Raw genomic sequence first — 27,803 nt, 5'->3', positions numbered from 1 at the left:
CAGGGAGATCAATAGCAACAATGTGTATCCCACGTTATGATTAACAAACTTTATCAATGTGAAAAAGAATATGATGTGCAAACAATACAGACACATCATATTCTTTTTCACATTGATAAAGTTTGTTAATCATAACGTGGGATATCCGTGTGTGTTCACACATTGTTGCTATTGTCTGTAAACGGGTATCAGGCTTGTTTTGCTTATCGACAGGGAGAACAGCTTCATCCGAGCGCTGCCTTGCCTTTCAACAGTTTTTCGTCCTTTCCTTCGCTTCTACTTTTCAGAACCTGATTCTTGCCTTGTTTACTTCTTTCTACTCTACCTCCTTGCTATTCTCTTTCTCCCTGCGCGCCTGCTAGAAGGCTTGCAGGGGAACCTTTTTACTTCCTTCCTTCCTTCCTTCCTTCCTTCCTTCCTTCCTTCCTACCTTCCTTCCTTCCTTCCTTCCTTCGGCTGTGGCGGCAATATTCATGGCAAGACAGAATCATGGACCAGCAGAAAATGCTCTTCCGTCACAATAGGATTCCTCTCCAAAGGCCTCTGAGCCACTTGCACTGCCGCCGCCACCACCGCCAGCTCCGCGGTGCGCCAGGACAGCCAGCTTGCCGCGGGGGCAGGGGTGCCCAGTGTGATGACGTCACGGGAGTGACATCATCACACAGCGCCAGGAGCGCGTGCACGCTATGCGCATGCGCAACTAGCCTGACTACAGTTGCCTTGGGTGCTGGCAACCGTAGATCCGGCCCTTCTACATACAAGACAAATTATGAACAAGAAAGGTCTCTCCATTCAGTTCCCTCTCACAGTAATATATATATATATATATATATATATATATATATATATATATATATATTTCTCTCTCACACACACACACACACACACATATATATATGTATGTATATATATGTGTATATGTATATATATGTGTATATGTATATATATGTGTATATGTGTATATGTATATATGTATATATATATATATATATATATATATATATATATATATATATATATATATATATATATATATATATATATATATATATATATATATATATATATATATATATATATATATATATATATATATATATATATATATATATATATATATATATATATATATATATATATATATATATATATATATATATATATATATGGGGAGCTGCACTAGAAGATGCACCAGTCCAAGGGCGATAGTCCAGCAGTGAGATGAGACCCTCTGTCAGCCTACTGGAGCTTTGGGCAATTTATCTAGCCCTACTACACTTCAGACCACAAATACTAGAAGAACACGTTCTAATCCGAACAGACAGCATGTCGATCAATTTCACCAGGTGAGAACAAAAACAAACAAAAAAGTAGACATATTGGTAGCACCCTACTGCCCTCAGCTCCCACAGCTCTCTTCTCTTCAACAGCTGTCAACAGTTCCATCACTGACTTCTCCAATATCTCTGGATATGCTCCAGTGATGCCAAGTTCCACATCCACACCTGGAATAGCTACATTTAACTGCATGGAGAAGTGAGCGAGACTCTCTCGGCTAGGTTATTCTCAAGAAGTAACCAAGATGCGACTGGCCTCTAGGAGACAGTCCACTAACAGGATATATAATGCATCATTAAAAGTCTTCACCGGAGATGCAAAAGAAAAAAGGGTTAATGTCATGAGACCCCAAACCAGATCCATTCTATACTTCCTACAGGTTGGTCATGCAAGCGGTCTCAGAGCCTCAGTCTTAAGAAGTCAGGTCACAGTCTTAACAACAATACTGCCACGGTACTAGAGTCTGAGTCTGTCCAGACACCTCACATGTAGCTCCCTCTAGTGTGATACTCTGAAGGATCCGCCACAGGTTCGCCAATTTCTGACTTGGAAGATGCATACAGTTCATCTTCGTTCTTCTGTGCCTCCACACATGGGGACTGCGCAGGCGCAGGCCAGGCGCCGGAGAATTTTCTAGAGCTTCCATGGCTCCGAAGGGGCCGTTTGTCGCGCGCCTCAGCGACCGTTTTCCCGCCCAAACGGTCACGTGATCCTCCAGCGACCAACGGCCCCTTCCCTCAGTTCTCTTCTTGCCGCCGCTTGGAGAGAACGTGAGCTTCGTTGCTCTGTGCTTTTTTGTGCTTCGTGCTTTATTCTGACTGATTGCTTGGCTTTTGACTTCGGACTTCGTGACCTCGACTACTCTTCGGATCTCGTTTTGGACTTTGTTGTGGACTCGGTAATTTGACTCGGACTGTTTTTGACCTTCCCTTCGCGTGCCCCTGAAGATGGCCTCAAAGGCTCTCTTCAAGCATTGCCTCCAATGCCACACGAAAATGGCCAAGACCGATGGCCATGAACTGTGCCTGTTTTGTTTGGGGGAGACCCATAATGTGTCGGCCTGTAAGATTTGCCAGGGCTTCACCAGCAAGGCCCGACAAGAGCGCAAGGCCCGACTGAACTCCTCCCTGTGGCAGAAGGTCATGTCCGGAGGCGCTCCGTTGCCCTCCCCTAAGGCCGGCCCTAGCCCCTCTGCCGAACGGCATTCAAGAGCTGGCTCAGTGGCCTCCGCGAGGTCGGGGTCGAAACCGCGTCCCCCGAGTACCTCGGCGTCGAGAGCGGCCTCTCCAGCGCAGGGACCGGTGCGGCCGCCCCGTAGCGCGTCATCTACCAGGTCGGATCCGAGACCAGCTTCGGAACCGAGGACCGAGTCCCCGATCGGAACCGACGACCGGATCGATTCCGATAAAGTCTAAGAGGTCGAAGCCGAGGTCCCCTTCGAAGGCGAGGAGCGCGTCGGTTCCGAGGTCTTCTTCGGAGCCACCGAAGAAGAAGAAAAAGACCAAGCACCATCGGTCGCCGCGTCCCGCTCCTCCGGAGGAGGTCATCGTGCTTCCTCACACGCCTTCCCCTCATCTGGGCTCTCCGGAGCCAGAAGACATCTCCGTTCCGGTGCCGGATCCGATGGCCTTCGAGACGGTGCCCGCAGAATTCTCGTCGGGGCCGGAGCCGAGCCCGCACCGTCGGGGCCGACCATCGCTTCCCCTTCGGTCGCCGAGGCTGGAACCGAGCCCGTCTCCTCGTCGGAGCCGTCCGTCGCCTGCCCGTCCGTCTCCACCTCCGGTCGGTCGTGAGCGGCATGGTTCCGGGGACAGTATCCGATCGGTCCGATCCGCTGCGTCCCGGCATCGACAGGCTTCCTACCTGCCCTCGCCATATCGTTGCCAATGGGAGGGGGCACCTGCGGGCTTCTCCGTGTCGGAACCGAGGCCTTCGACATCGAGGTCGGCGTGGGCTCCCCCTCCGCTCCAGGTTCCGGAATCCCAGCTCGGTTCCGATGAGGAGGATGTGGAGAGCTTTGGCGGCTACCAGTCGGAGTCCTGGTCCGAACCATCGCCAGCTGAGGAGCTAGTGCCATCGGCGGACTCGCCATTCGAGGACCTCCGCATCTACGCCGACCAGATGGCTAGGATGGCCAAGGCTCTCGAGATGGACATCTCTTCGGCAGTTCCCCAGACCAAGGACAAGCTCCTCAAGCGGATCTACGGGGACAATCCGGCGTATGTTGGCTTCCCCATGCTCGAGGGTATTGAGGAGATAGTGGAGAAGGTGTGGCAGGTGCCCTGTGATCAACCTCCAACATCCAAGCGCATCGAGCAGCTTTACAAGATCAAGCAGGGCACCTGGCCGGCGTTGGTGAAGCACCCTCCACCTTCCTCCTTGGTCACAGAGGAGTTCAACCCCCGACGATCGGGTCACTCCTCGGTGCCTGCCGATAAAGAGGGCAAGAAGCTGGATGCCATGGGCAGGCGCCAGTACATCGTCGCTTCGCTGGGTCTGAGGATCGCCAACTACCAGACCATCATGGCAGGGTACCAATTGTACCTCTGGGAGAAGTTGGCATCCTACACTCGAGACCTCCCACCTGAGCAGAAGGCTGTCGTCTCCCTGTTGCAGACAGAGGCTGTCCGGCTGTCTAAACAGCAGATGAACGCTGGGAGCCACGCTGCCGACACTGCTGCTCGGGGAATGGCTTCGGCGGTGGTCCTCAGACGCCACTCCTGGTTGCGGTCTACGGCCCTGTCCCAGGAGGTGCGTTCCAGGGTGGAGAGCATGCCCTTTGAGGGGGACTCGCTGTTCTCCAAATCGACCGACGAGACCCTGAAAAAGAAAAAAGAGGACAGGCAGACGGCGCGGTCCTTGGGGCTGGCTCCTGCGGACAAGCCCTCCTCCAGGCCACGGTACGCTCCCCGGTCCGGCCCTTACCACTACCAGGGCAGATACCAACAGCAGCGGCCGGGCTATCAACAGTATCCTGCTTACCAGCAGCGGCCTTACCCTCCCGCACAACAGCAGAGGAGGCGTCGGCCCTTCAAGCCTCGTCCGGCCCAGCAGAAGGATCAGCAGGGCGCCGGGAGGCAGTACTGACGGGTCGCGCCAGCCGTATCCCCGAACTTTTCGGACAGACTGAGTCCACTCCTCTCTGAGTGGGAGTCAATAACATCTGACTCATGGGTCTTAACGATTGTTGAACTGGGATACGGGCTGGAGTTTGTTGAGCTGCCTAGATGCAGCTCACCCCTGACGGCTGTCAATAACACTATGGCCGAGCTGGATGCGGAGATCGCGTCGCTCTTGGCCAAGGGTGCTGTGGAAGAGTTGCCCTATGAGGACTCTGTAAAGGGTTTCTTCTCTAGGTTCTTCCTGGTCCCTAAGAAGGATGGGGGCTTACGTCCCATTTTAGATCTGAGGGGCCTTAATGCCTTCCTCAAGGTGACCAAATTCAAAATGGTTACGTTGGCGGCTGTGATCGCCTTGCTGAAACAGGGAGATTGGTTTGCGGTTCTTGACTTAAAAGACGCATACTTTCACGTGGGCATACGTAAGGAGCACAGGAAATACCTGAGCTTTGTTTACCGGCAAAGGGTTTTCCGGTATAAGGTGCTCCCCTTTGGCCTGTCCACTGCCCCGCGAGTGTTCACTAAATGTGTGGCCCCTGTGGTTTCCTTCCTACGGGAAGAGGGCTGTACCATCTTTCCGTACCTCGATGACTGGCTCATCGTGGCTGAATCGGAGTCTAGGCTGGTGCAGGACATTGGCTTGGTACTTAGCACTTGCCAACGCCTGGGGCTCCTGGTGAACTTGGAGAAGTCCAAGCTGGTGCCCAACTGCAAGGTGTCCTACATTGGTGCACTGTTAGACTCTGTGGAGGGTAAGGCCCTGCTCCCCTTGGAGAGGGCTCGGTCCCTAAGGGGTCTAGTGTCCATGTTCAAGAGGAACCGATTCCAGTCTGTGCGCACTATCCAGTGCTTACTAGGGCATATGGCAGCGGCCACCTCTGTGGTGCCTTTCGCTAGGCTGCGTATGCGCCCTCTCCAGAACTGGTTTGTGCGGAGGTACGATGCTTTACTGCACCCTCCGTCCCTCAAATTCTCTATCCCGAGGGTCATCCTCTCCTCCTTGGACTGGTGGCTGTCTGATGACAACTTGTTTAGAGGAACCCCTTTTGGGTATCAACACCATGACATCACGGTTACCACTGATGCCTCTCTGTTGGGATGGGGGGCTTACTGTGGTGATGTGTCTGTGCAAGATGTCTGGTCTGACAGGGAAAAGACCCTCCATATCAATGTGCTTGAACTAAGGGCCATTCGTTTCGCACTTGTGTCTCTTACAGCACTGCTGAGAAATCGTCAGGTCTTGGTGCAGACGGACAACACGACTGCCATGTACTACGTGAATCAGCAGGGGGGCACAGTGTCCATGGCCCTGTGCCGGGAAGCCACACTCACTTGGCAGTGGGCTATCAAGAACGGCGTGTCGCTCCGTGCTATACACGTGGCTGGGTCAGACAATGCCCGGGCAGATGCCCTCAGCAGGGCCCCTTTACTAGACCACGAGTGGGAACTGAACGGAGAGTGCGTTGGGCCGATCTTCCAGATGTGGGGTCATCCGGTGATAGACGTGTTCGCCACTGCGGCGACCACCAAGGCCCACACGTTCTGTTCCAGGGCAGGGAGCGACCCCCTCTCTATTGGGGATGCCTTCCAGTTTACGTGGACGCAGGGCTTGCACTACATGTTTCCTCCGTTCTCCTTGATTCCCAGGGTCCTGTGCAAGATAGAGGAGGACGGGACGGACTGCATCCTAGTGGCCCCCTTCTGGCCACGGCAGGTTTGGTTCCCGAAGCTCCTGCGAATGTCCCAACGGACGTATGTGAGTCTGCCCCCTCGGCAAGACCTTCTCCTAAACGGGAGCCTAGTCCACCACGATCCCAGGAAGCTGCACCTGACGGCTTGGCGGATCGTTCCTCCCCGGTAGGCTTTACTGACGAGGTACAGAGGGTCCTCCTGAATGCTCGTCGGCCATCCACTAGGCGCGCTTATGCGGCCAAGTGGCGTAGGTTTGAGCTTTGGGCACTTGCTAAAGGAGTGGTGCCTGACAGCAGTCCCTTGGGGGTTGTGTTCGAGTATTTGTGCCACTTGCGTGGCCTGGGCTTGAAGGTGTCCTCCCTCAAGGTCCACCTGGCAGCGATATCAGCTGCTCACACCCGAGTTGAGGGTGCTACGGTGTTTTCTCACCCACAATCCCGCCAGTTCCTTAGGGGCATGTACAATCTTTACCCACCTGTGTCGGCGCCAGTGCCTCAGTGGTCACTGTCCTTGGTGCTCTCACGTCTCATGTTGCCTCCATTTGAACCTATGGCTACATGCCCCTTGGATATGCTATCCTACAAGGTAGCATTCTTGGTGGCCGTCACATCGGCCAGAAGGGTCAGTGAGCTGTCTGCACTGCGGTCTGACCCTCCCTTTCTTGTGTTTCATCCCAACAAGGTGGTCCTGCGTCCCTGCCTCGGGTTCCTGCCCAAGGTGGTGTCCGCCTTCCACCTCTCGCAGGATATCTCACTGCCTGCGTTCTTTCCTCAACCTTCCTCTAAGGGGGAAAAGGCCCTCCATTCCCTAGACTTGAAGAGGGCCCTAGCCTATTACCTGGATAGGACGAAGGAATTCCGCTCAAGTCCTCACCTGTTTGTATGTTTTGGGGCCAAGGACAGGGGTAACAGGGCTTCCTCACAGACCCTGTCTAGGTGGATTGTGACGGCCATTGGCAAGGCCTATTCCTTGGCAGGGGTGGCTTGCCCGCTTCAGGTCAGAGCCCACTCCACGCGGTCCCAAGCATCCTCTTCGGCACTCCTCAGGGGGGTGCCCCTGGTTAACATTTGTAAAGCAGCCACATGGTCCTCTGCAGACACCTTTGTCAGGCATTACGCCGTTGATGTCAATGCGGAGCAGGATGTATCTGTGGCCAAGGCTGTCTTACACTCCCTTTTTTCCTGAGGGAGTTTTGGAATGACTTTCTTGGCGTACCTGTTGGGTACCCTTGAGTGAAAGTGTGTATATATGTACCTGGGGGTGTGTATATATGTAAATATTGAGTATTTATGTGTCCTTACACAGTATTTTTACATAGATGTATATATGTATATCTATTTATTGTTGATCTGGTTTGCTTAATAAAATTGTGTTGGACTTCTCCCCCGCCTTCCTTATTGTGTGAAGCTTGGTACACTCCCATGTGTGGAGGCACAGAAGAACGAAGATGAAAACAGGGTTAACATACCTGTAACTTATGTTCATCGAGTTCTTCTGTGCTGACACACAACCCTCCCTCCTACCCCGCTGTGAACTCCAATGCACAATAATGTGATGGCTGTAACGGAAATTGGTGTTTTTAAGGTGTTATGGCTGAAGTGTGTTGGTCAAGCGGCGGCAAGGGAGAACTGAGGGAAGGGGCCGTTGGTCGCTGGAGGATCACGTGACCGTTTGGGCGGGAAAACGGTCGCTGAGGCGCGCGACAAACGGCCCCTTCGGAGCCATGGAAGCTCTAGAAAATTCTCCGGCGGCTGGCCTGCGCCTGCGCAGTCCCCATGTGTGTCAGCACAGAAGAACTCGATGAACATAAGTTACAGGTATGTTAACCCTGTTTTCTGTATGCTGATACTGGACACCCCTTCGAGAGCCTGTCAAGGACATTCCTCGTATGTGCTTGAGGACTTTGTTCCTCTCTGCAGTTACATCTGCAAGAAGGGTATCGGAACCGGGTTAGCTTGAGCTACGTATCTTACACAAGGACAAAGTAGTCCTGAGAACAGATCCTACCTTCATACCAAAAGTGATCTCTCCCACAGATCGCTGGAATTATGTGTACTGTCAGTTGACCAAATACTTTTCATCCTAAGGAAGAAATGTGACATACTCTGAACATAAGACTTATTCTAAAAGCATTTCTTTATAGAACAGAGCAAATCTGGAAAACAACTTCCTTGTTTATCTCTATATCCTCACTGAATAAAGGAATGAGGATGTCTAAATCTGCCATTAGCAGTAACTTCAAGGCATGCATTATCGAAGCACACAAAATTCAAAAACTAGACATACCAGCTAGGATTACTACTCGCTCAATATGAAGTACTGCACCAGCACAGCATTTGCCAGACATGCTACAGTGAAGAGATTTGCAAGAAAGCTACTTGGTTGTCTGCATCTACTTTTGTTAAACACTGTAAGCTGAACACTTATCATTCAGCTGATGCAGTGTTTGACAGAAGAGTATTACAATATATTTTATGACCAGATGACAATGACCCACCCAGAAAATAGGGACACTGCTCTGGGAGGTCCCATCAAGATGTCCTTCGCCTCAGAGGGAGAACGGACCATTGGATACTCACCATGAAGGGTCCTTCTCCTCTGAGGAAAGGAGGACATCTTGCCCCTCCCGAAGTCATTGTCTTTTCACTCTCGTCTGCCTGACAAATTTACTTCCTGTCCGGATGTTTCCGCTTAACATGTTTTTTCTCACCTTTCCCTTGTTATTCAATTCTAGAGTGTCGTATTCATAATTATGATGCTATAACTGTTTTTGGAGTTGCCAAAATTGAAAGAAAGGGTGACTCCCACTAGGAAGATTGGAACTAGAAAATTTGTTCCTGCCTCCCTGACTAGAGGGCGGGAATCACCCATCAAGATAGCCTCCTCTCCTCAGAGGAGAAAGAGTATCCAATGGTCCGTTCACTCCGCCCCTAGAGCACCACTACTGTCCAATCAGATTTCACTTCAGTCACACTTCTCAGCTCCTCCTATCGTCTCAGTCATCAACCAATCATCTCACTCATCTCGCTTTCACCCCCACTCTTCATCTGTATCACACCAAGCATTTAAAGTAACACACGCACACTTAAAATCATTACAGACAGGTTCATGGAGGAGAGCTTCATCAGTGGCTACTAGCCACGGTGACTTAATCTTCACATGAAGGGGCAGTAAGCCTCTGAATCATTCTGCTAGGAAGCAGCATCAGGGGAAGGCCTTGGCCCCCGTTTGGTTTTCTTCCAGGGCAACTGATGGCCCATTGTCTGATACTGGACTGGATGGACCACTGGTCTGATGCAGCAGGACTCCTCTTGTATTCTTTTCATTAAATGCTCCTGGTTTGAGAGGATGAGCTCAGCCAAGCACACTCCGATTATATCAGTAAAACCCAAATATTCCTTGATACTGAATTTTGTTACTCGGGGACCCAATTTACTCCAGTGCTTGAACATGAACCAGAAATGAATATATGCAGATTTAATAGTATTAAAACACATTGTGAGGCAAAGTATAGGTCAGAAATGAATCACTAAGCAAATGGCAACCATATAAAAATACATGATTAAAATAAATATGACATATGTGCAGTGAAAAGAAATCCATACATATGTAATAGTTTAACGTGTAGAACAATGTTGTGCATTACTCAGTCCTATTTCTACCTCCAGCCCTTCTAGTAAAAAAGGAAATCTTAGTTCCGAGTGATTCATAGCTGCTTGTTAAGGAGTACAGCGGCTGTACATTAAAAAGAGGAGAGAGTGTGGAAAAAGGGGGGAAATGTACTTAAGGAGAGACTAGGTTGAAAAAAGAAGGGGGGCTGCAAAAATAGTATCTATTAGAGAGAGAGAGAGAGAGAGAGAGAGAGAGAGAGAGAGAATTTTTTCTTGTGAAGGCATCAGAAGTTCTCATTGAGTGAGATCCTCTGAAACAAGTGAGGTGAAAAGGGGGAAATTTAAAAAGGGGAGGTGGTAAGGGGGGAAATACCAAAACACCCAGGTAGCCTAGGGGAAGAAGAAGGAGAAGAAAAAGAGGAAGGAGCAAAGGAGGGTTTTCACCAGACTGCTGAGCTCCAGGCAGAATTTCACACTGACTTCTCTGCCAGCTCCACGCTCCCCTCCTTGCCTGCCCTCGCCTAGTTTCCCTTTCTCCCCGCCCCATCCTCCTCCCGACCAGGCAGCTTTGATTGCGGGATGCAGCAGGCAGTGGTGCTCAGGATGAGTGGAAGGCAGTAGACTTGGATAGGAAAGGGCAAGGCTTTCTTCTCTCCTCAAGTGCCAGCCAGCTGGGTCTCATCCTGGACTCCCCGTAGCCCTTGGCAGGAGAGGCAACAGGCAGGCTTATTTCTTCCTCTTAGGTGTGAAGGCTGCTGCTCCTGTTTACAGGCCAGCTGGTTCACTGTTATTCTAGGCTGCAGTGGCTGGGATGAGAGGAAGCTAGTAGGCTTGAGCAGGAATGACAGAGCTTTCCTTTCCCAGCACCTGCCAGCCAGTTTTTTTCTTGACTACACAATAGCAGCTGGGGCAAGAGGAAGCCACCAGGCTTTGGGCAGGAAGGGCGGTGCTTGCTGACTTGCAGGGGGGCCTGGACTATAGCACAGCTGGTTTACTGGAGCAATCCTTCCGGCTTGTGTGGTGGGAGTTTCCCCACCCCAGAGCCTGAATGGATGGGAAAGGGGGTAGTGGCCGAGGCAAGCAGCGAAGATCCTTATGCTGTGGAGGGAGCCACACAACCCATCTAAACTCCATTGACTAATCAGAAGCCCTGCTGGGCAGAGGCCCCACTCTCCTTGCATTCATATTTGGCAAGAAAGGTGTCATTAGGCACCAGTTCCCCCACCAGCTCCATTTTGGGGATCCTTGCCATAAGAAGAGGAAATGGATTCACTGTTAGGTCTTTTGAACATCTTCTGTTGAATCTGTGGAAGCAGTAGCAGCTCCCATTTATTTTTATTTTATTTATGTTTTGAATTTTTATACCATCTGTTCCTCAAACAAGGCCCAAAGCGGTATATAGAGTTTAAATCCACAATAAATAATATATATTAAAATTGGGAGGATCCCATCGGCCAATAAAACAGTGTCAGCCAGTAAAACAATATAATGATCTGACTTGGAGGAGATTTTGAGTTTCGCTTCTTTTTTAATATCAATCATGTCATGCTTTAAAAAAAATCCTTTTTCTTTTAGATGTTTGTATTGATCAACAGAAAATAGAAGAACTTGAAGAAAGAACTTCAGAATTATCAAAGAAGGTTAGTCATCTGTGTGGTTTACTTGTGCAACTTTGAGTAATGGATACCATCAGGTTTCACAGGCAGAGAATTTTTTTTTGTCGTTTGTGTGTATCAAACCCATGTCCCTTCATTTTCATGGCGGCTTGAAATGGCAGCTGTGTTGCCGTGCTGCTGAACTTGGTTTCTCAGCTGGCATAACGCAAACTGCTGATTTTGTCAATTAACCCTGTGGGCTAGATCTGATACAAATCAAGTGCAGCACTTCACAGTGGGTTTTGCTTACCAACTTTATTTTGAAAATATATTAATTTAGCATTATTTTCTGTTACAATTTTAATTCCTTTTTGGTCATTTTTTGTGAATCTCATGTTGCCATAGTGATACTTGATTGTTCGATAGTTTTCTCCTAACTCTTTAGCAATTAAGTGCTTGGGCAAAATAACTCAAGAAACAATTAAACAATGAGACTTTACACTGACACCTCCGGAAAGAAATACAAGGATGCATAGCATCATTTAACGTTCGTTCGCTTGCTTTTGTTTTAGTTTGAAAATGAATTTGTAGCGCATCAAGAGACAAAGGCACAGCTTCAGAAAATAGAAGAAAAAATGGGTCAATTTGAGGCTGAGCGAAGAGCTTATAAATGCCAGGTAAAGGAATTCAGATGTGCTTTATGTGCTTATTGGATAACCTTAAATAAGTAGATTATGTTTTGTTTTATTTACAAAATGTATATCCTGCCTTTTGTCCCAAACTTTGCTCACACAGTAAAATGCGAACAGTGATATGTTAAGAATGAATAAGACCAGAACTGGAAGGGACTTTATTTAGTACTATACCAGTCTTGAACTCATAACTTGGATAGTGATGAGCAAATTTCCACAGATTTCATTTGGATTGGGACAAGAATTATGAATCGATGAATATTTGGAAAAAAGTTTCTTTGCCTTTTAAAGTTTCAAATTGTTTTGGAGTGATACTGATTTCGTCCCCTCTCCTATTTTTTAAAATCTTGGTTTGATTAATTTTGTTGGTTGTTTACCGGTTGGTAGTCTTGTGGGCTTGTTGGGGAAATGGTGCTGGCCTTGAAATTTTCTCTGTTTTAATTGTCTGGCTGTAATGTATTGTTCTGCATTGTTGCAGTTTATTAGTTTTTATTACTTCTTTGTTTGATTTTGAGTTGGGATTTACCTTGTTGCCAGCCACCTTTGTCTTACTTCAAGTCAGGATAGAAATTTAGACCCTGTAATATCATCTTTTTCCTTGGCCATGGCAATTTCCCTGTAACTTAAAGGATACAAGGATCGCCCTGCTGGATCATACAGAGACTGGTGCCTTGCTTTTCATGACATTTACAAAGCCATCTAAGCAGTCTTACACCCTGCTAAGCCCATTGATGGCACTGTTAATCCATCTTCCTGTTTCCAACTGTCCTAACTGAATGCTACTGGGAATTTCACAGGCAGACCATGAAGACAACTGCCCTCCTCCCTCCCAATTCCCTTTCTCCATTGCTGCTTCCCAGTAACTTGTGCTTGGCAGCGTGTCACTCCTGAGCACAGACGTTTCATTGATCCAACATGGCTAGTAACAGTTGATATACATGAACTCCTTGAATCTGTCTAGTCCCCTTTTAAAGCCATCTAGGTTTCTGGTAATCACCGCATGTTGTGACAGTGGATGCTGTATGCTGCTTAGATTTCCATGATGCAAGAGGGTGGCATTTTTCACTAATACCTCTCACTGGACATCTCAGATTCCCCCCCCACCCCTAAATTTGTCTCCCAGGAGAAGCATTTAAGAGGGCGATTTGGACTACTATGGGAAGTGGAAATTGGCAAAAACTGCCCCCTGTCTTTGTATTCAGGAAAATCTACATGCCTGTTCACATGTTAGGCATTTCTAATATTGAGCATGAGTTTCTTTCCATTCATTTGTTGTAATATGCTCATATTTACAATTTTTTATATTTGGATACACGTCTAGGAGGATCAAGAGTCCAGTAGCACCTATAAGACTATAGGTGCTACTGGACTCTTGCTCTTTTCTGCTGCTACAGACAAACGGAACTACCCATCTTGATCTATGCCTACGAAGATCGAAAGACTTAAACAAATTCATGGATATTTGGTGTTTTAGAGTTTACTAGCTCTCATAGTTAAATGCAACCTTCATTTCATCGACAATTTACTTCCAAGAAGCAATTGCTGAGGATAAATGAAGAACGGCTTGATGCCGTTATTCTTTTTTGTATGCTACAAGGAAATGTCCAGCTGGACGTGGTTGCAAATAACAATAACACTAATAATGCTAAGGTAGTGAATCCTTTAATTGATTGCTGAGGATCCCTCCATCTTGGATGCATTGACCTTTTCCTCCAGGGCCATAGCTTCTACAGTTGAAGCTAGGAGGCTTCTCTGGATAAGAGCCTGGCCAGCGGATCTCCACTCGAAGGGACCGATGCTCTCTCAGCCCCATGGCCAGAGGTCCTGTTACATGCCTTCCCACCGATCCCGGTCATACCAAAACTGCTACGGAGGATAGTTGTGGGCGCGGAAGTGATAATGATAGCCCCATGGTGGCCAAGGAGGCCCTGGTTTTCAACCCTTCAGTCGCTAGCAGCATTACCTCGCTTTCAATTTCCATCCATCCTGGACATCCTTAACCAAGGACAGATCCTTCATCCCAACCTGGACTGGATGTGTCTGACTGCTTGGCGAATGAGAGGGTCTCCCTGTCCACATTAGGTTACTCTGCGCAGGTGGTCCAAACGATATTAGCTTTCAGGAAGAAGTCTACAACAAGAATATACAACACCACCTGGAAAGCCTTTGTAAGATGGTCCAAGCGGAAAAAAGTAGACCACCTCTGTCCTCAGTTGACTTCCATACTGGCATTTCTGCAAGAGGGTCTGGACTCGGGGCTTAAGCCTGCCACCTTACGCAAACAGGTTGCAGCATTGTCTTCAGTGCTGCCTCCAATGGACGGGCTCAGTTTGTCTAAGCATCCACACATTCATCGTTTCCTGAGGGAAGCCTCTCTGTTGAATCCTCCAGCGGTGCACTCTTTCCGTACATGGCAACTACACATAGTCCTCTCAGCGCTGACCAAGACATACTTCGAGCCTCTTAGGGAGGTCCGTCTGTGGTGGTTGAAATTAAAGACTATTTTCCTAGTGGCCATCACCTTGGCCAGAAAAATCTCTGAGCTCAGGACACTTTCTATCAAGCTTGCGTTATGCATTTTCCATAAAGACAAGGTGGTCGTGCGCACAGATCTCACCTTCTTACCCAAGACTACCTCAAGATTCCATAGAACAGAATCACAGAGTTGGAAGGGACCATACAGACCTTAAAGTCCAACCCCCTGCCCAATGCACGATGAGCCTAAAGCATCCCTGACAAACATTCATCTAGCCTCTTCTTGAAACTGCCAGTGAAGGGGAGCTCAACACCTCCCTAGGCAACTGATTCCACCTTTGAACTGCTCTGACCGTCCAGCCTGTAGTTTCCCAGGTCATCCATCTTCCCTTTCTTAAAGATTGGGATAACATTCGCTCTTCTCCAATTTTGTGGCACATCCCCAGTCCTCCAGGAGGCCTTGAAGATGATGGACAGAGACTCTGCAAGTTCTCTAGAAAGTTCTTTGAGCAATCTTGGGTGTACACCATTCGGCCCAGGGGATTTTTATTCGTTCAGTGCAGCCAGGTGCCTCTCCACAACCTCTCTGTCAATGTCAACTAGCCCCCCAGGTGACCTGTGATGTCTACTACCATCTCCAGATGGGCTCAAGTTGTTCAGGGGAAAACAGAGGCAAAAAAAGTCATTAAGCCTGTCTGCTTTTTCTTTGTTCTCCATCAGAGTTTCCCCTTCCACTCCCAACAGTGGTCCATTTGCCTCTTTTAACTTACGTTTGCTTCTTATATATCTATAGAACTTCTTATTGTAGCGAGCCCCCTTGGCCAGACCTAGCTCATACTGAGCTTTGTCTTCTCTGATGGCTGATCTGCAGTACCTAGTAACCCTCATATATTCCTCTTTAGAGGTCTGTCCTTCTCTCCATTTCCTGGACATTTCCTTTTTCTCCCTTAGCTTATTCTGGAGCTCTCTGTTCATCCACATTGGTTTCTTGGAGCCCTTACCATGTTTCCATCTTGCTGGAATAATGAGGGCTTGAGCTTGCAAAAGCTCATGTTTGAGAAGAGCCCACCCTTCACTTGCTCCTTCCCCTTCCAGCACACTCCACCATGGAATGACTCTCCAAGTACTTGGAGCATATTGTCTCTTGAAGCGTGGAACGATTTAGACTGTTTGAATTCGAAATATATTGTGGCCTGAAGAAGGATTATACTGGATCTGAAACGAGCGAAGAGGGAATTGGCCGGCATGTGGCCCCTCTACCCACCTTAACCAGCGCTGTCTCATATCTATCTTGACTTCGCGGTTGCTTCGCTTCGTCGTCTCATCTTGACGGCTTTACAGCTGAATTATTTACGGCTGCAACATTTGCCACAACTTTACGAACGCCAGAAATTTATGGGACTTATTCTGGTTGTATCTGAAGAATTAATCTCTCTCTTCAATCACGAACCTTTTATTATTATGTGTGATCACTTTTTGCTTAATTGGTTAACATATTAATTACACTTTGTGACTTTGTTTATTTACAATTAATATATGTATTAATTTTTGAGATTGTGTCCTCCTTGGTACACTTCCTTTTGCGTTAGTTTTGTGTCTTGCTGTGTCTTTTGTGTCTTGCTTCTTGTGTTCCTTAGAATGCAGGTTGCACATCAGAACCATCAGATATTGTGGCACACCCATTTCTTAGAAAATGATCCAGAACTTTTCGCGATCCACACAAGTTGAAAGCTGGATTGTAATCTATAAAACACAAACTGGTTTTCTTCTGAAATTCTCTAGTACACTCTAATAACCATTGCAAATTTCGTACATGATTTCTCAAGCCTCTTTTCTGAATCTAGCTTGAACATCTGACATTTCTTGTTTCATATGTGGTTAGAGTCCTTGATGTAAAATTTTGAGCATTACTTTGCTTGCATGGAAAATTAATGCAGTGATTCGATAGTTGCTGCACTCTTTGGCATCTCCTTTTTTGGAATTGGAATGTAGATTGAACATTTCCATTCTGTGGCACAATCAAAGCAGTTGCCTCAGATAACTTTTTTTCTTCCTAAGTAATTTTTTGCCAGTACATCTTACTGCATATTTCTTTATTGAGTCAAAGGATTTATCAAAACAGTTGAGTTGGCTTGTTAACTTACACTTGCTTTATTAATGCAGTTTTAGGATTTGTTGCATCAATAAATCTGAATGTTCTCTTTCTTTTCAGAATGGCTCTACAGCTGGAGGTTTAGATGCCTGTCCCTTGCCAGTCCTTGAAGGACAAGCCTCTTCATTCCCATCCAATGATGCCTCGTGTCTCATGCAACCATCTTCAACCCCTTTTCCTGGAGCTGGGCCACCCCCACCCCCGCCACCTCCCCCATTGCCACCACCATTTATTCAAGATTCAAGAAAGCCCCCTCCCTTTGGTTGTGCTGTTCTTCCTCCCCCGCCTCCACCATTACAGAGCCTGCCTGGAGGACCATGTTCTCCTCCCCATGTGCTGCCATTTGGATTGAAGCCTAAAAAACAGTTTAAACCTGAGACCACTATGAAAAGACTCAATTGGTCAAAGGTAATGCAAGAGTGGAAATCTTGTATGAATCAGAAGCCTTGTATGAATCAGAATAAAATAATTCTAATATGCTGGCACTGACTAAACTGAAGCCAGCAAGGTTGTGTGCTGGAAAGTAAATGCTGGCATGACTGAATGCTGGCAAGTGGGTGGGGGGCATATCTTGATTTCCTTTCTGGGGGATGTTCTGTGGAAGCACGTTCATGGAGGTGGTTCAGCCAGCCCTAGGCAGAAGCACAATAGCGTCTAAGCCAGCAGCAACCACTACAGGGAGCTGGCTTTGGAATCCATGTTGTGTGCTACTGGCTCGTCTTGTCCCCTTGTGGTTGGGTTTTCCCATTTCCAACCCCTTGTTTTGTTTCATGAAATTTTGGAAGGCAGTCACTACTTGGGTGTTCAAAAATGTAACTGATGTAATTTTTTAGAGCTGTTCATGAAGAACTCAGATAGTCATTGGCTTGGATCTGTTTCTTGGTTCTTTTCATAGTTGGTAAATTAAGCCTTTTAAAACTGTTACTGTGCAAGTGGCCTCAATCTCTAATGGCTAATAGCTTTCTTTGCTCACGTAGCTCATTCTTCCCAGTCCAGATGGTTAGTTCCATTCATAACAAGAAATCTGCTAAAAAGGACAGGCAGATGCTCAGTTTGTGAAGTTTCCTCAGAAACTTCAGTATGTAGGGAATTAGTCGATGTGAGATTCTGAAACAGGCTGGTTAGGAAGGCCAGTCTCTGGATCACAGTGTTCACAGAGAGGGGTGAGGGGTGGGAAACAGCATGACAATGAGGGCACCTAGCTCAAACCTGAAGGATACAGCCTGCTATGTTCTGCTCGCATTGTGCAAGTGGCTTGTGTACTCCACCCCCACGCATTGCCATTGCTGCTGATGGCTTGTTTCACATCCAGGTACAATAAGCAATTCCTCATAAAGATGACAGACTAGCTGTGTGTGTGTGTGCGTGTGCGTGCAAATGTGTGCACATGTGTGCACACCTTGCCCCACATACCTAGTGGACAAATGCTATTTCCATGTCCTTTCTCCAGCCTTCAAGATTCTCCTGCAGTGTTGCTCTGGCTGCTGTTTTTTTCTTTAGGATGTTCTGACAGTTGGTCAGAATAGTCAGAAATAGATTATCAAGGTTACATTTAGTAGTCAGACACTAATTCTCTGTGGGAGTGGGGTGCTGGATTCCATACCGTTTCCTGATTTGCAGAAAACGTCCTCTCTACCTCCTGATTTGCCTCACTGTCGGGAATTAGAAGCTGGAGAGAAGGGTTATCTGCTCAAACTGGGTCAAGTCAAAGTGGAGGAGTATCTAGTGTCCCCTCCAACTGCACCTGGTCATGCCTCCACCCCCCAATTTGGGACGCCCTGTGTCACAGGCAAGGGTTTGCTTGCTCCTTTAGATACTGGCCACTACCGAGCAGCTTTCCAAAACGAGGTTTTGAGCCATTGGCAAATACTTTTATTTTAACATGTAGCCGTTCATTAGAAAGAGAACCTTCCATCTTTATGTGCAAGGCTTTTATCATGTCTGTGTAGGTCATTAATACAATCTAACATGTACTCTGTAATATCACTTAAAAGTAATTTTGATGATGTTTGCAGATTAGACCACACGAAATGAATGAGAACTGTTTTTGGTTAACAGCAAATGATGGAAAGTATGAATGTACTGATCTGCTGTGTAAACTGGAGCTCACATTTTGTTGTCAAAAGAAAGGTGAGTACTTTCCTAAAATTTAAGCTTTCACTTTGTTTGAAAATGAGCCTGCTTATATTTCATTGAAACACTGATAATTCTTTTGAATCGATCAGTAATATTTGCAGCATGCTATTTGAAAATGAGTTGGATCAAACTTGGCCTTGCTTAAAGTTGTCTTAGAAGTGTGTGATACGGACAGTACCACTTGCTTCACATGGAAAAATGAAACTATATAATAGGCAATCATAAATGGAATTGGAAGGAGGAGCATGTATGTAAAAATTCAGAATTTTGGAAGCTGTGATTGACGGTATTTGAAATGCAGAGCTGAGATGATAATTTTGAGCATTGTATATTTAAAAACAATTGTTTATGACTTGACTTGTTTATGTCTGAAGAACGCTTTGAGCATTCTTTGAAAATAGCTTTTGTTGGAATGAATTTTTTTTTCTTTGAGACACTGCCTGGTTTGGAAGCCAGAGGTGTTTAGTTAGCACTTGGGATTATGATGGAATAAGAGAGCTGAAGCAGGAAGAGCAAGGGAAATAGTGCCAAGAAGTGCCAAATAGTGCCAAGAAGTAGTTCCATCAAGGACTTAAAGGTCACCGTAGTTCAACAGAAACATTTCAAAAGAAGAATCCAACGGGAAGCTGCTGAATAAGAATTCATATGTAAATTTGTTCCAGGTGTGCAACAAGAAAATTTCAGTTCAGGAGTAATTCTGTTCCATAACTGGTTTGTTCCAGGTTGGCTGGTGCTGATTTGGAACTGATCCATTTGGTTTTTTCATTTTCATTGGTTTCTGCCCGTTGCACAAGCATTGTTGGTCTTTAAGGTGCTAGTGAATGCAAATCTTGCACTAGTACTAATATGTATTGTTGCTGTATGTTTTTATGTTGCTCTCACTGCATTGTCTTTCTACTTACATAATACCATTTCTTGCATTGTGTATACCTTGTCATGTTTAATATTTTTGCCTTGTTTCAGATTTTTTCAATCTTAGTCTTATTACATTGTTTATTAGATGTCTCCTCATTCTATTGATTGTATTAAAATTATACTAGAAATTTATTTCAGCCACAAATTTATTTATTTATTTATTCAATTTCTAGTCCGCTCTCCGTGCAAGCAGGCTCAGGGCAGGTTACAGCAATATAAATAGTACAAAACTAAAGCATTTGAAAACATTAAAAACTAGAATCATCAATACATATACATTCAGAATCTCCAGATGGCAGCCCCCTCTGCTCTTTCCCAACCATAATGTAAGCAAGTGGGGAGAGGAGGTACAAACTCTGATTTCGCATGTGAGGGGGGCAGATGGTTATATAGATTGTTTCTTGGAAATTATTCAAACTGGACACATTAAAGGAGAAATTCCTGACAGATAGCCATGATGATCCTCTGCAGCCAAAACTACCACAAGTCTTGAATGTCAGTTCTTATGGTTTTATTAGTCAGATGCATCTGATAGTTTGCTCTTTGTTGCTGAAACTTATGCCACAATGAATTCATCTACCTTTAAGAGCCATTGTGGTATAGTGATTAGAATATCAGCGGGAGACAGGCAGAGCACGCTGGGCGCCTTTCCTCCCACTTTCCCAGTGCATCGCTCCCCCCGCCCCCCGCTCGTCTGGCCCCCTCCATGTGGCCCAGAGCTGCATAGCCTGGTGTTGCTCTGCGGGGGCCAGGCGAGTGGGGGTGGGTGGGGGGAGATGAAATGACGCTCCGTGCAAGCGGGGAAAGGCAGAGCACGGTGGGCTATGCAGCTCCAGGCTGCACAGCTTCGGGCAGGGGCCAGGTGAGCGACAGGGGAGGGGATACAGCGATGCTCTGGGAGCCCTGTCTGCTGACCTCTTCACCCGACCCCTGCCTGAAGTCGCGCTAGCAGCTAGCAGCAGCCAGGTGCCCTGCCTGCAGTGCAGGGAAGGGGGAGAAGGAGAGGGGCCCTGAAACACCCCCCCCCCCTCACACACACACAGTGAAGGAAAAAGGGAGCTCCAAGCAAGAGCCCCATGCCTGGACTTCCCTCCCTGCTGCTCTGTAAATGTTAAACTTAAAGCTGCAAGGACATACACTTCCTACACTTCCCATCAAACCTTAAGGTAAGCAGACACGAGTTGAACTCTAGTAACTCGTCACGTTTGGTTCAGCTCCTAGATTCTTATAAGACTTTTTAATCACTATTCAACGCAGGTCAGAGATGTTGTTAACCCCCCGTTGTTTCATAACAGAGGGAATATTTTCTACCCTCCCTCCCTGTGCTAATTTCCCTTCCTGGCTTTTTGTGGGTAAACCTTTCCCCATTACAAATAGCAGAGGGAAATTCCGGAGCTAATCTGAGCCAGAAGCTTCAGTCCCCTTCATGTTCCGCACTGCAATTTCCACGATCCTCCTGAAGAGCTCGTGTGCAAGTTGGAGGCTCCTAATTTTATTTTCTGTTGAGTCATGCATGCCACGGACGGGTAAACAGAGGCCTTGATTTTAATTTCTGAGTTTGCTTGACTTGCTCTGAGAACTAACTAGGACATTTTTTCAGACTTTGAAAAAAAGAGTGGCTTATCCGTATTAAAATCAAATTGGCCGTTACTCTTATGAGCTGTTACTGAGAATCTTACTGTTTTGTGTGGAGTTATATAGCCTAACATGGGCACAGCAGGAAAACGCTAATCTGATTTTCTGAGTGACCATTTATGGAATCTCCATAAAAAGAGATTATTTATTCAAAATACGCCAAAAATGATTGTGAGAGTACAAATGAAAAAAGATTTTGAAATCAGATTTTTTTTCTTTGATGCTCTTAAAGGTTCATCAAGCAGAATAATAGTTGATATTGCAGGTAAACACTAGAGTAAAGCAAACCATGAAGTGTATTAACTCCACAGCATGACTTTCAGTAAAATATGAGGTATATTGCTTTATTACTTTTAGATACATGAGGGCCGATTATAAATATGCTAACATAATGCATTCTCCGTTGGTAGAGGGAGCAGATTTGTGCTGCAAAATGTTCCTTTAGCGTTTAGAATGTTCAGTCAACCGTTCATTAGTTACTGAAACATACGCAGTATTTGTAGCAGTTACTTGACTGCAAGCATGCTACTTAGATGCTACTTAGCTTACTCGCTAATGTATGGTTTGTTTCCTTCCTGTACGAGCTGGCACCTCAGTTTACATGTGAGTCTGGAGTTGGTATAGAAAAGCTACTATTTGTATCCTGCTCTGCTCTCAGAATGGAGGAGGTGGGGGCACAGGTCTCAGTAGTTTAATAAAGAGGCATCAGAAGTCATACTGTTGTTTTAAGAGAAGATGTACATGGCCTTTTCTTCACATATAAGTAACATGTACTTGCATTTTTGCAAACGAAAGGATCTGAGCGGAAGTCTTTTAAAGAAATGTCGTGTAAGTTTTTTTAGCTTTACTAAGTGAATCCATCGTGGCGCCGTACATTATATTTCAGATATTCATTCTCCCCCTTCCCCAACAATGTTCTGTGCTATCTAGAAACCTAGTCAAAGCTCAGTAGATCTTGAAATTTAGCATGCAATTCTGTTACTGTCGACCTAAAGAAGAGAAATGTCTGTATGCAGAAATAGGTGCTGGAGTCAGCACACTGAGCCATATGTAGGATCTGTGGATGCTGCGTAGAGTCACCCATGTGGGTTCTTAGGTAGATCCCCTCCTTAAGCAATTTTGTCTATATGTGCTATTGTAGCTGATGGATTTGGACCGTATATAGTTCTGATGCTGCAGTAGCAGCAAACAGATTAATGGCGTCAAACCTGATGCCACCATCTTTATTTGATGGATCAGTAAACAATCTTCTTTCTTCCCTAGACATGTTTAGTGTTGTTGAAAACTATATGATGGGGGCAGCTGTTAGTCTGGATCAGGGTTCATGTGTGGTAATAAGACATCATTAAAGTACTCTAGTGGTTTCAACTTGGAATAAAATGATGAAAACTTCTTAAGTGCTTATCTGATATAGTGCACTTTTGTATAACAGTAAGTCGTATTAGCGTGTACAAATGTAATTTCAAAGCCACAGTAAAGGGCTCTGAACACATGAAGCTGCCTTGGATCAAATTAGACTATCGGTCCATCACGATCAGTGTTCTCTGCTCAGACTGGAAGCAGCTTTCCAGGGTCTTAGCTTAGGTTCTTTTATGTCACCTACTACCTGATCCTTTTTGCTGTAGCTGCCAGGGATTGAACCTTGGACCTTCTGCATGCAAAGCAGGTGCTCAGTTGCTGAGCCACAGCCCCTCCCCTTTTCACACTTCAGTGAAATATTAGTGGTGGAAAGTTCCACCAAGTTGTGGTAGACTTATGGTGACCCCTGCTGTGGTTTTCAAGGTAAGAGGCTAATAGAGGTGGTTTGCCATCACTTCGCTCTGGTCTTCCTTGGCGGTCTCCCATCCAGTTACTAACCAAGGCTGACCCAACTTAGCTTCTAAGATCTGATGAGATCAGGCTAGCCTGGGCATACAATAGTCATAAACTAATGTGAAAAAATGTTTCCTTGACAGTAAAGAAAGATGAAGATCTTGAAGAGAATAAATGTATTAAAAGACGAATCAAGGAACTCAAAATTTTGGATCCAAAAACTGCTCAAAACCTTTGTAAGTTAATGGTTATGCATATGAAAATATTTTACAGTTAAATGTTTTTATTTTAATCTTGTCCCTGTTTATTAGAGCACAATTTTTGCACTTAAATGCTGGTCCATGTTTTTCACCTTTCAATGGACTTCAGTAGAATGTCATGCTGTCCCACTCCCAACAGTAATTGGCTATATAACACTGCACAAGCAATTCATTATTATGGGCACTAGATAATTGAGAGGAACTGTGAAACCACATTGCAGACCTTCAGCATTACCAAAAAGTTTGTAAAATAAAAATAGAATTCATGCCCACACAAATGCAACTGCAAATCAGTAGGTCCTTTCATTCATGTGTGTTTAAGATGTGTTTCATTTTTTTCATGACTCTTGACCTGTCATCCTGAATTTGGATTTGGTGAACTATCTGACAGCTGCTCTTTCCCTCTTTTGTCTTCGCTTGCTCCATTCCCTATGTCCTCCTAATTATAAATGGTGTCTTCCACTTATGTGTTCTTTGACAATAGTCAGCTCCACCTTTGGAATTCCGTAAAGTGCTGCTTCTGTTCTTGGATGGGTAAGCATGTAAGGAGACAGCAACAGAGAGGCAGAATTATAAGTGAACTCTTGCACTCAATCCAAATACCAAATGGACAAAAGTTGGCATGAATTTTCTTGTCACCTCCTCTCATTCCTGTTCTGTATTTTACTGCTCTTTCCCCCTCATCCAACCGACTTGTTTTTCACCACTTTGTTTAGACTGGTGGTGTGCTTCAGCCCACCTGGCATAAGTTTATACGCAGGCAGGGTGTGTGTGCACAAAACTTTTTATGGACTTTGGCAAGGACTGCTGTTGAGTTATTTGGCTTTTCTTTTTAGTGCAGTGAAAGCAGTCTTAATTCTGCTCCAGTTTTATGTTTTGATTTTTTTTCTTTAGCTATTTTCCTAGGTTCTTTCCGGGTGCCTTACGAGGAAATCAAAATTATGATACTGGAAATAGATGAAACCCAGCTCTCAGAGTCCATTCTTCAGGTATAGTGAATTAACAAGCAAGTTCTTATTATAAAGAAATCTGCTGATTCCATAGATTCCCTAGAATAATGGTTGCAGTAAACCTTGACTGAATCTTTTGTCTTCCAACTTCAAATTTCAATTTAATTTATTAAATTTATATTCCGCCCTCCCCACGCCAGCAGGCTCAGGGCGGATTACAATTTGCATACAAATTTAAAATACATCTAATAGTTCATACAATTTAAAATTATAAACATTCAAAGATTAAAATGTGTGTGTGTGTGTGTGTGTGTATGTACACACACACACAGTGGCACAATAAAATGTACTATACATATACACAAAGGCACCACCCTTTCGCCTTCACCAGAGCTTTTACAGGGAACGTTCAACAGGTGGAGGGTGTCACTAGTAGGGAGGGCACAAACTATGCTCGACTGGATTGCGGGGGCGGGGGGGTGCTCCGCGTAGCATCAACCGTTCGCCTGGTGGAACAGCTCTGTCTTACTGGCCCAGAAAAAGACAATAAATCCTGCCGGGCCTTGGTCTTATTAGACAGAGCGTTCCACCAGGCTGGGGCCAGGACTGAGAAAGCCCTGGCCCTGGTTGATGCCAGGCGGGCCTCCCTGGGGCCAGGGACCTTCAGCAGATGTTTGCCATTAGAGTGAAGAGTCCTCTGAGGTTCATATGGGGAGAGGCGGTCCCGCAGATACGCTGGTCCCAGTCCGCATAGGGCTTTATAGGTTAATACCAAAACCTTGAACCTGATTCGGTACTCCACTGGTAACCAGTGCAGCTGATGTAATACCGGCGTTATGTGCTCACACCTTGACCTTCCGGTGATGCCACGCGCCACTGCATTCTGCACCAGCTGTAACCGCCAGATCCAGTTCAGGGGAAGCCCAGCGTAGAGTGCGTTACAATAGTCTTGCCTAGAGGTGACCATTGCCTGGATCATTGTAGCCAAGTTGCGGGACGAAAGATAAGGGGCAAGCTCCCTGGTCTGTAGAAGGTAGAAAAAGGAAGACCTGGCAACTGCAGTGACCTGGGCCTTTGTCTGAACAACATGGATTTCCCATGTGCCCGAGCCTGCTACACCCAGTTTCTAGGGTTCTTTTTGTGGGAGCGGGGGGGAGGATGTAAATATATTTGGTATTACTGAAACTAGTTCTTAGAAGATGCTCTTTACAACTGTGCAGTATTTGAGTCCAGTTGTTAACTGTATTCAGAGCCTCATGTTGTACCTTTTGGTATGTTCTACATTGCAGTTTTAAGTTTCTGTAGCAAGAGGTTTTTGTCTTAAGAGTTTTCTGTTCTATTATGGCTGACATGATCTGGGACCTTGGCTTTATCTTACTTTGGCAGCCCGTTACTACTAAATTTCTCTCTGGATTTTACTTCTACAGCATGTCATACTGTACAATAACTTATTCAAAGCAGGAAATCAATGCAGGTCTGTTCTGGAGACAAGAAGCCTTTTAAGTTGCAGGCATTTACTTTGGGTTAATGTGTTGCTTAATGAGTGATAGCTTAAAAGCTACGAGCATGCACAAATAATGCATCCTCTTCAACAAAACTGTCTACTAAACTGTCAGTTTCTAAATTCCTTTTTATAGGTATAGTGAAATTATTTCAGTTTAGCTAATCGACAAGGGCTTTGCTCGATAAAACTAAAGCTCTAGTTTTTAATGTTAAGTCTCCCAGGAGCTAATTGTTTGCATTTGTGTTCTCATCCATCCAGATTACTAAGTTAAAACAGCTGAAACCTCAACAGGGTCCTGTTACCCATAGACCTGAGTTATACATGTAAGAGAGGAGGGCGTTCCACAGGTGCAAGTCCCAGACCTGTTATTTTTAAGGGTCTTTGCTATACAAAGATACGAACTAGCGCAATATTCACCAAAGAAATGGAAAGAGGCACTTGTACTTAATTACTTGCTCCCTTTTTAGTCAAAGTCGAAGATGAGCAGGAAAGGCATTGACAATACAGTATTTTGGTAAATCTGAATAGTAACTAGTAGCAAAATACTAATTCAAATCAAATGATAAACAGCTCCCAGTACCTTGAGAAATTATAGTACCCAATTTGTGCTTCATCTACTGCTAGTCTCCGAGGATCATGCACGAACGAAGAGATAAAGTGAGTGCCCAGGTCTCCAAAGGAGATGGGAAAGGAAGGAGGGTTGGATGAGAGAGGGAAAGAGAATGGAAGATTTTAGGCTGGTAGGATGTGTCAGCTAGGAGAAGTAGAGTACAAGGAGAAGGCTTGATGGATTCTGGGCCACAAGGGAAAAGAAAAGGGGGTGGGTGCTGCCAAAGCTAAAGGGCCAGGAGGGCGGGGAAAGGGGCTTCAGGAGAATCAGAGGGAGGCTTTATGGGAGGAACCAGTCGTTGGGTGAACGGAAGAGTGCCACAGTGAGGTCATTTTAATTTGAGTTTTGTACTCTGTTAATAACAGCCATGACAACTGTACTCCATAGCAGTTAGGACTTCGAGAGTAATGACTTTTAGATGGTTGCTATAATGACTGGCTTGGATCATAACTTAAATTTCCACTTGTGATAGATGTTTCCAACCTGTTGGACGTGTGTATGGCGATATTCAGCATTTCCCTCCCTTGTTTTGCCCCTCATAGTACTGACTCCTAGAGTGTCAGGGGACATGGCAGTCTTCAGCAGGAGGACATGGCAGAAAGTTCCTTTCTGTAAAAGTTTAGTGTACACGTCCATCTGATTGATATATTAGGATAAAAAACATGTTGAAGGGAAAAAAAACCTTTACCGGCGCCATTTCCCAGTGATCAGATAAAAAGGAAGCGAAGTCTAAATCTGTGTCTCAGTACTTGATGCATCAGAGAGCTTGCCCAATACAAAGGTCACAATGAAGATCTTAGGTTTATCGAACAAAGATTACAAACTAGAATCGGTATCCGGGATCTCACTGTGTGATTCTTCTTTTTTGGATTTACATCCTTTGGGGTTGAGGGGATAAACTAGTGTCTTTGAAAAGATGGGCTTCAAGACTGTTGCCATCCTAGCAGCAAAAAGCCTTTGAAGTAGACAGAAGAAAAATCTCTTGATCATCTTTTCCTCGGGCAATAACTTTTGCTTTATTTCCAGTGGTCAAAGTAGTGGTAGATAAGTGAGTCCTTTTAGACTGAGGAAGAGAGCAAGTTTAGAGAGAATTATTGTGGATGCTTCCCACTGAAAAGTCACTCCACAAGGTTTGGGGAACCTTTGGAGCAACATGGGATGTGAATGCTCTGTCTTCTCGGGCGTTCATCTGTTGGACATATGATAATTTTACCTTCTGTTTGCAGCTCCTCGTGGGCTCATACAGTTTTAGATGGTTCTTACACTCTCAGGATGGGCTTATTGTGGGTTCAGATGGCTGCTGTAGG

The 27,803-nt window shown here is 45.7% G+C and overlaps 1 protein-coding gene across 1 annotated transcript in view; it reads left to right on the top strand.

The window, feature by feature from the left end:
* Nucleotides 1–27,803, top strand: part of DIAPH3 (diaphanous related formin 3) — a 183,370-nt gene that overhangs the window by 24,016 nt on the left and 131,551 nt on the right. The window contains exons 12-17 of the mRNA XM_054973426.1: nt 11,336–11,400; nt 11,928–12,032; nt 16,735–17,082; nt 18,690–18,804; nt 23,316–23,408; nt 24,327–24,421. Of these exons, the coding sequence (XP_054829401.1) occupies nt 11,336–11,400; nt 11,928–12,032; nt 16,735–17,082; nt 18,690–18,804; nt 23,316–23,408; nt 24,327–24,421 (821 nt within the window). The remainder of the gene's footprint in view (nt 1–11,335; nt 11,401–11,927; nt 12,033–16,734; nt 17,083–18,689; nt 18,805–23,315; nt 23,409–24,326; nt 24,422–27,803) is intronic.

This window comes from Eublepharis macularius, chromosome 3 (genome assembly GCF_028583425.1).
Source record: "Eublepharis macularius isolate TG4126 chromosome 3, MPM_Emac_v1.0, whole genome shotgun sequence".
Classification (NCBI taxonomy): Eukaryota; Metazoa; Chordata; class Lepidosauria; order Squamata; family Eublepharidae; genus Eublepharis; species Eublepharis macularius.
This window is presented reverse-complemented; position numbering and strand designations above follow the sequence as displayed.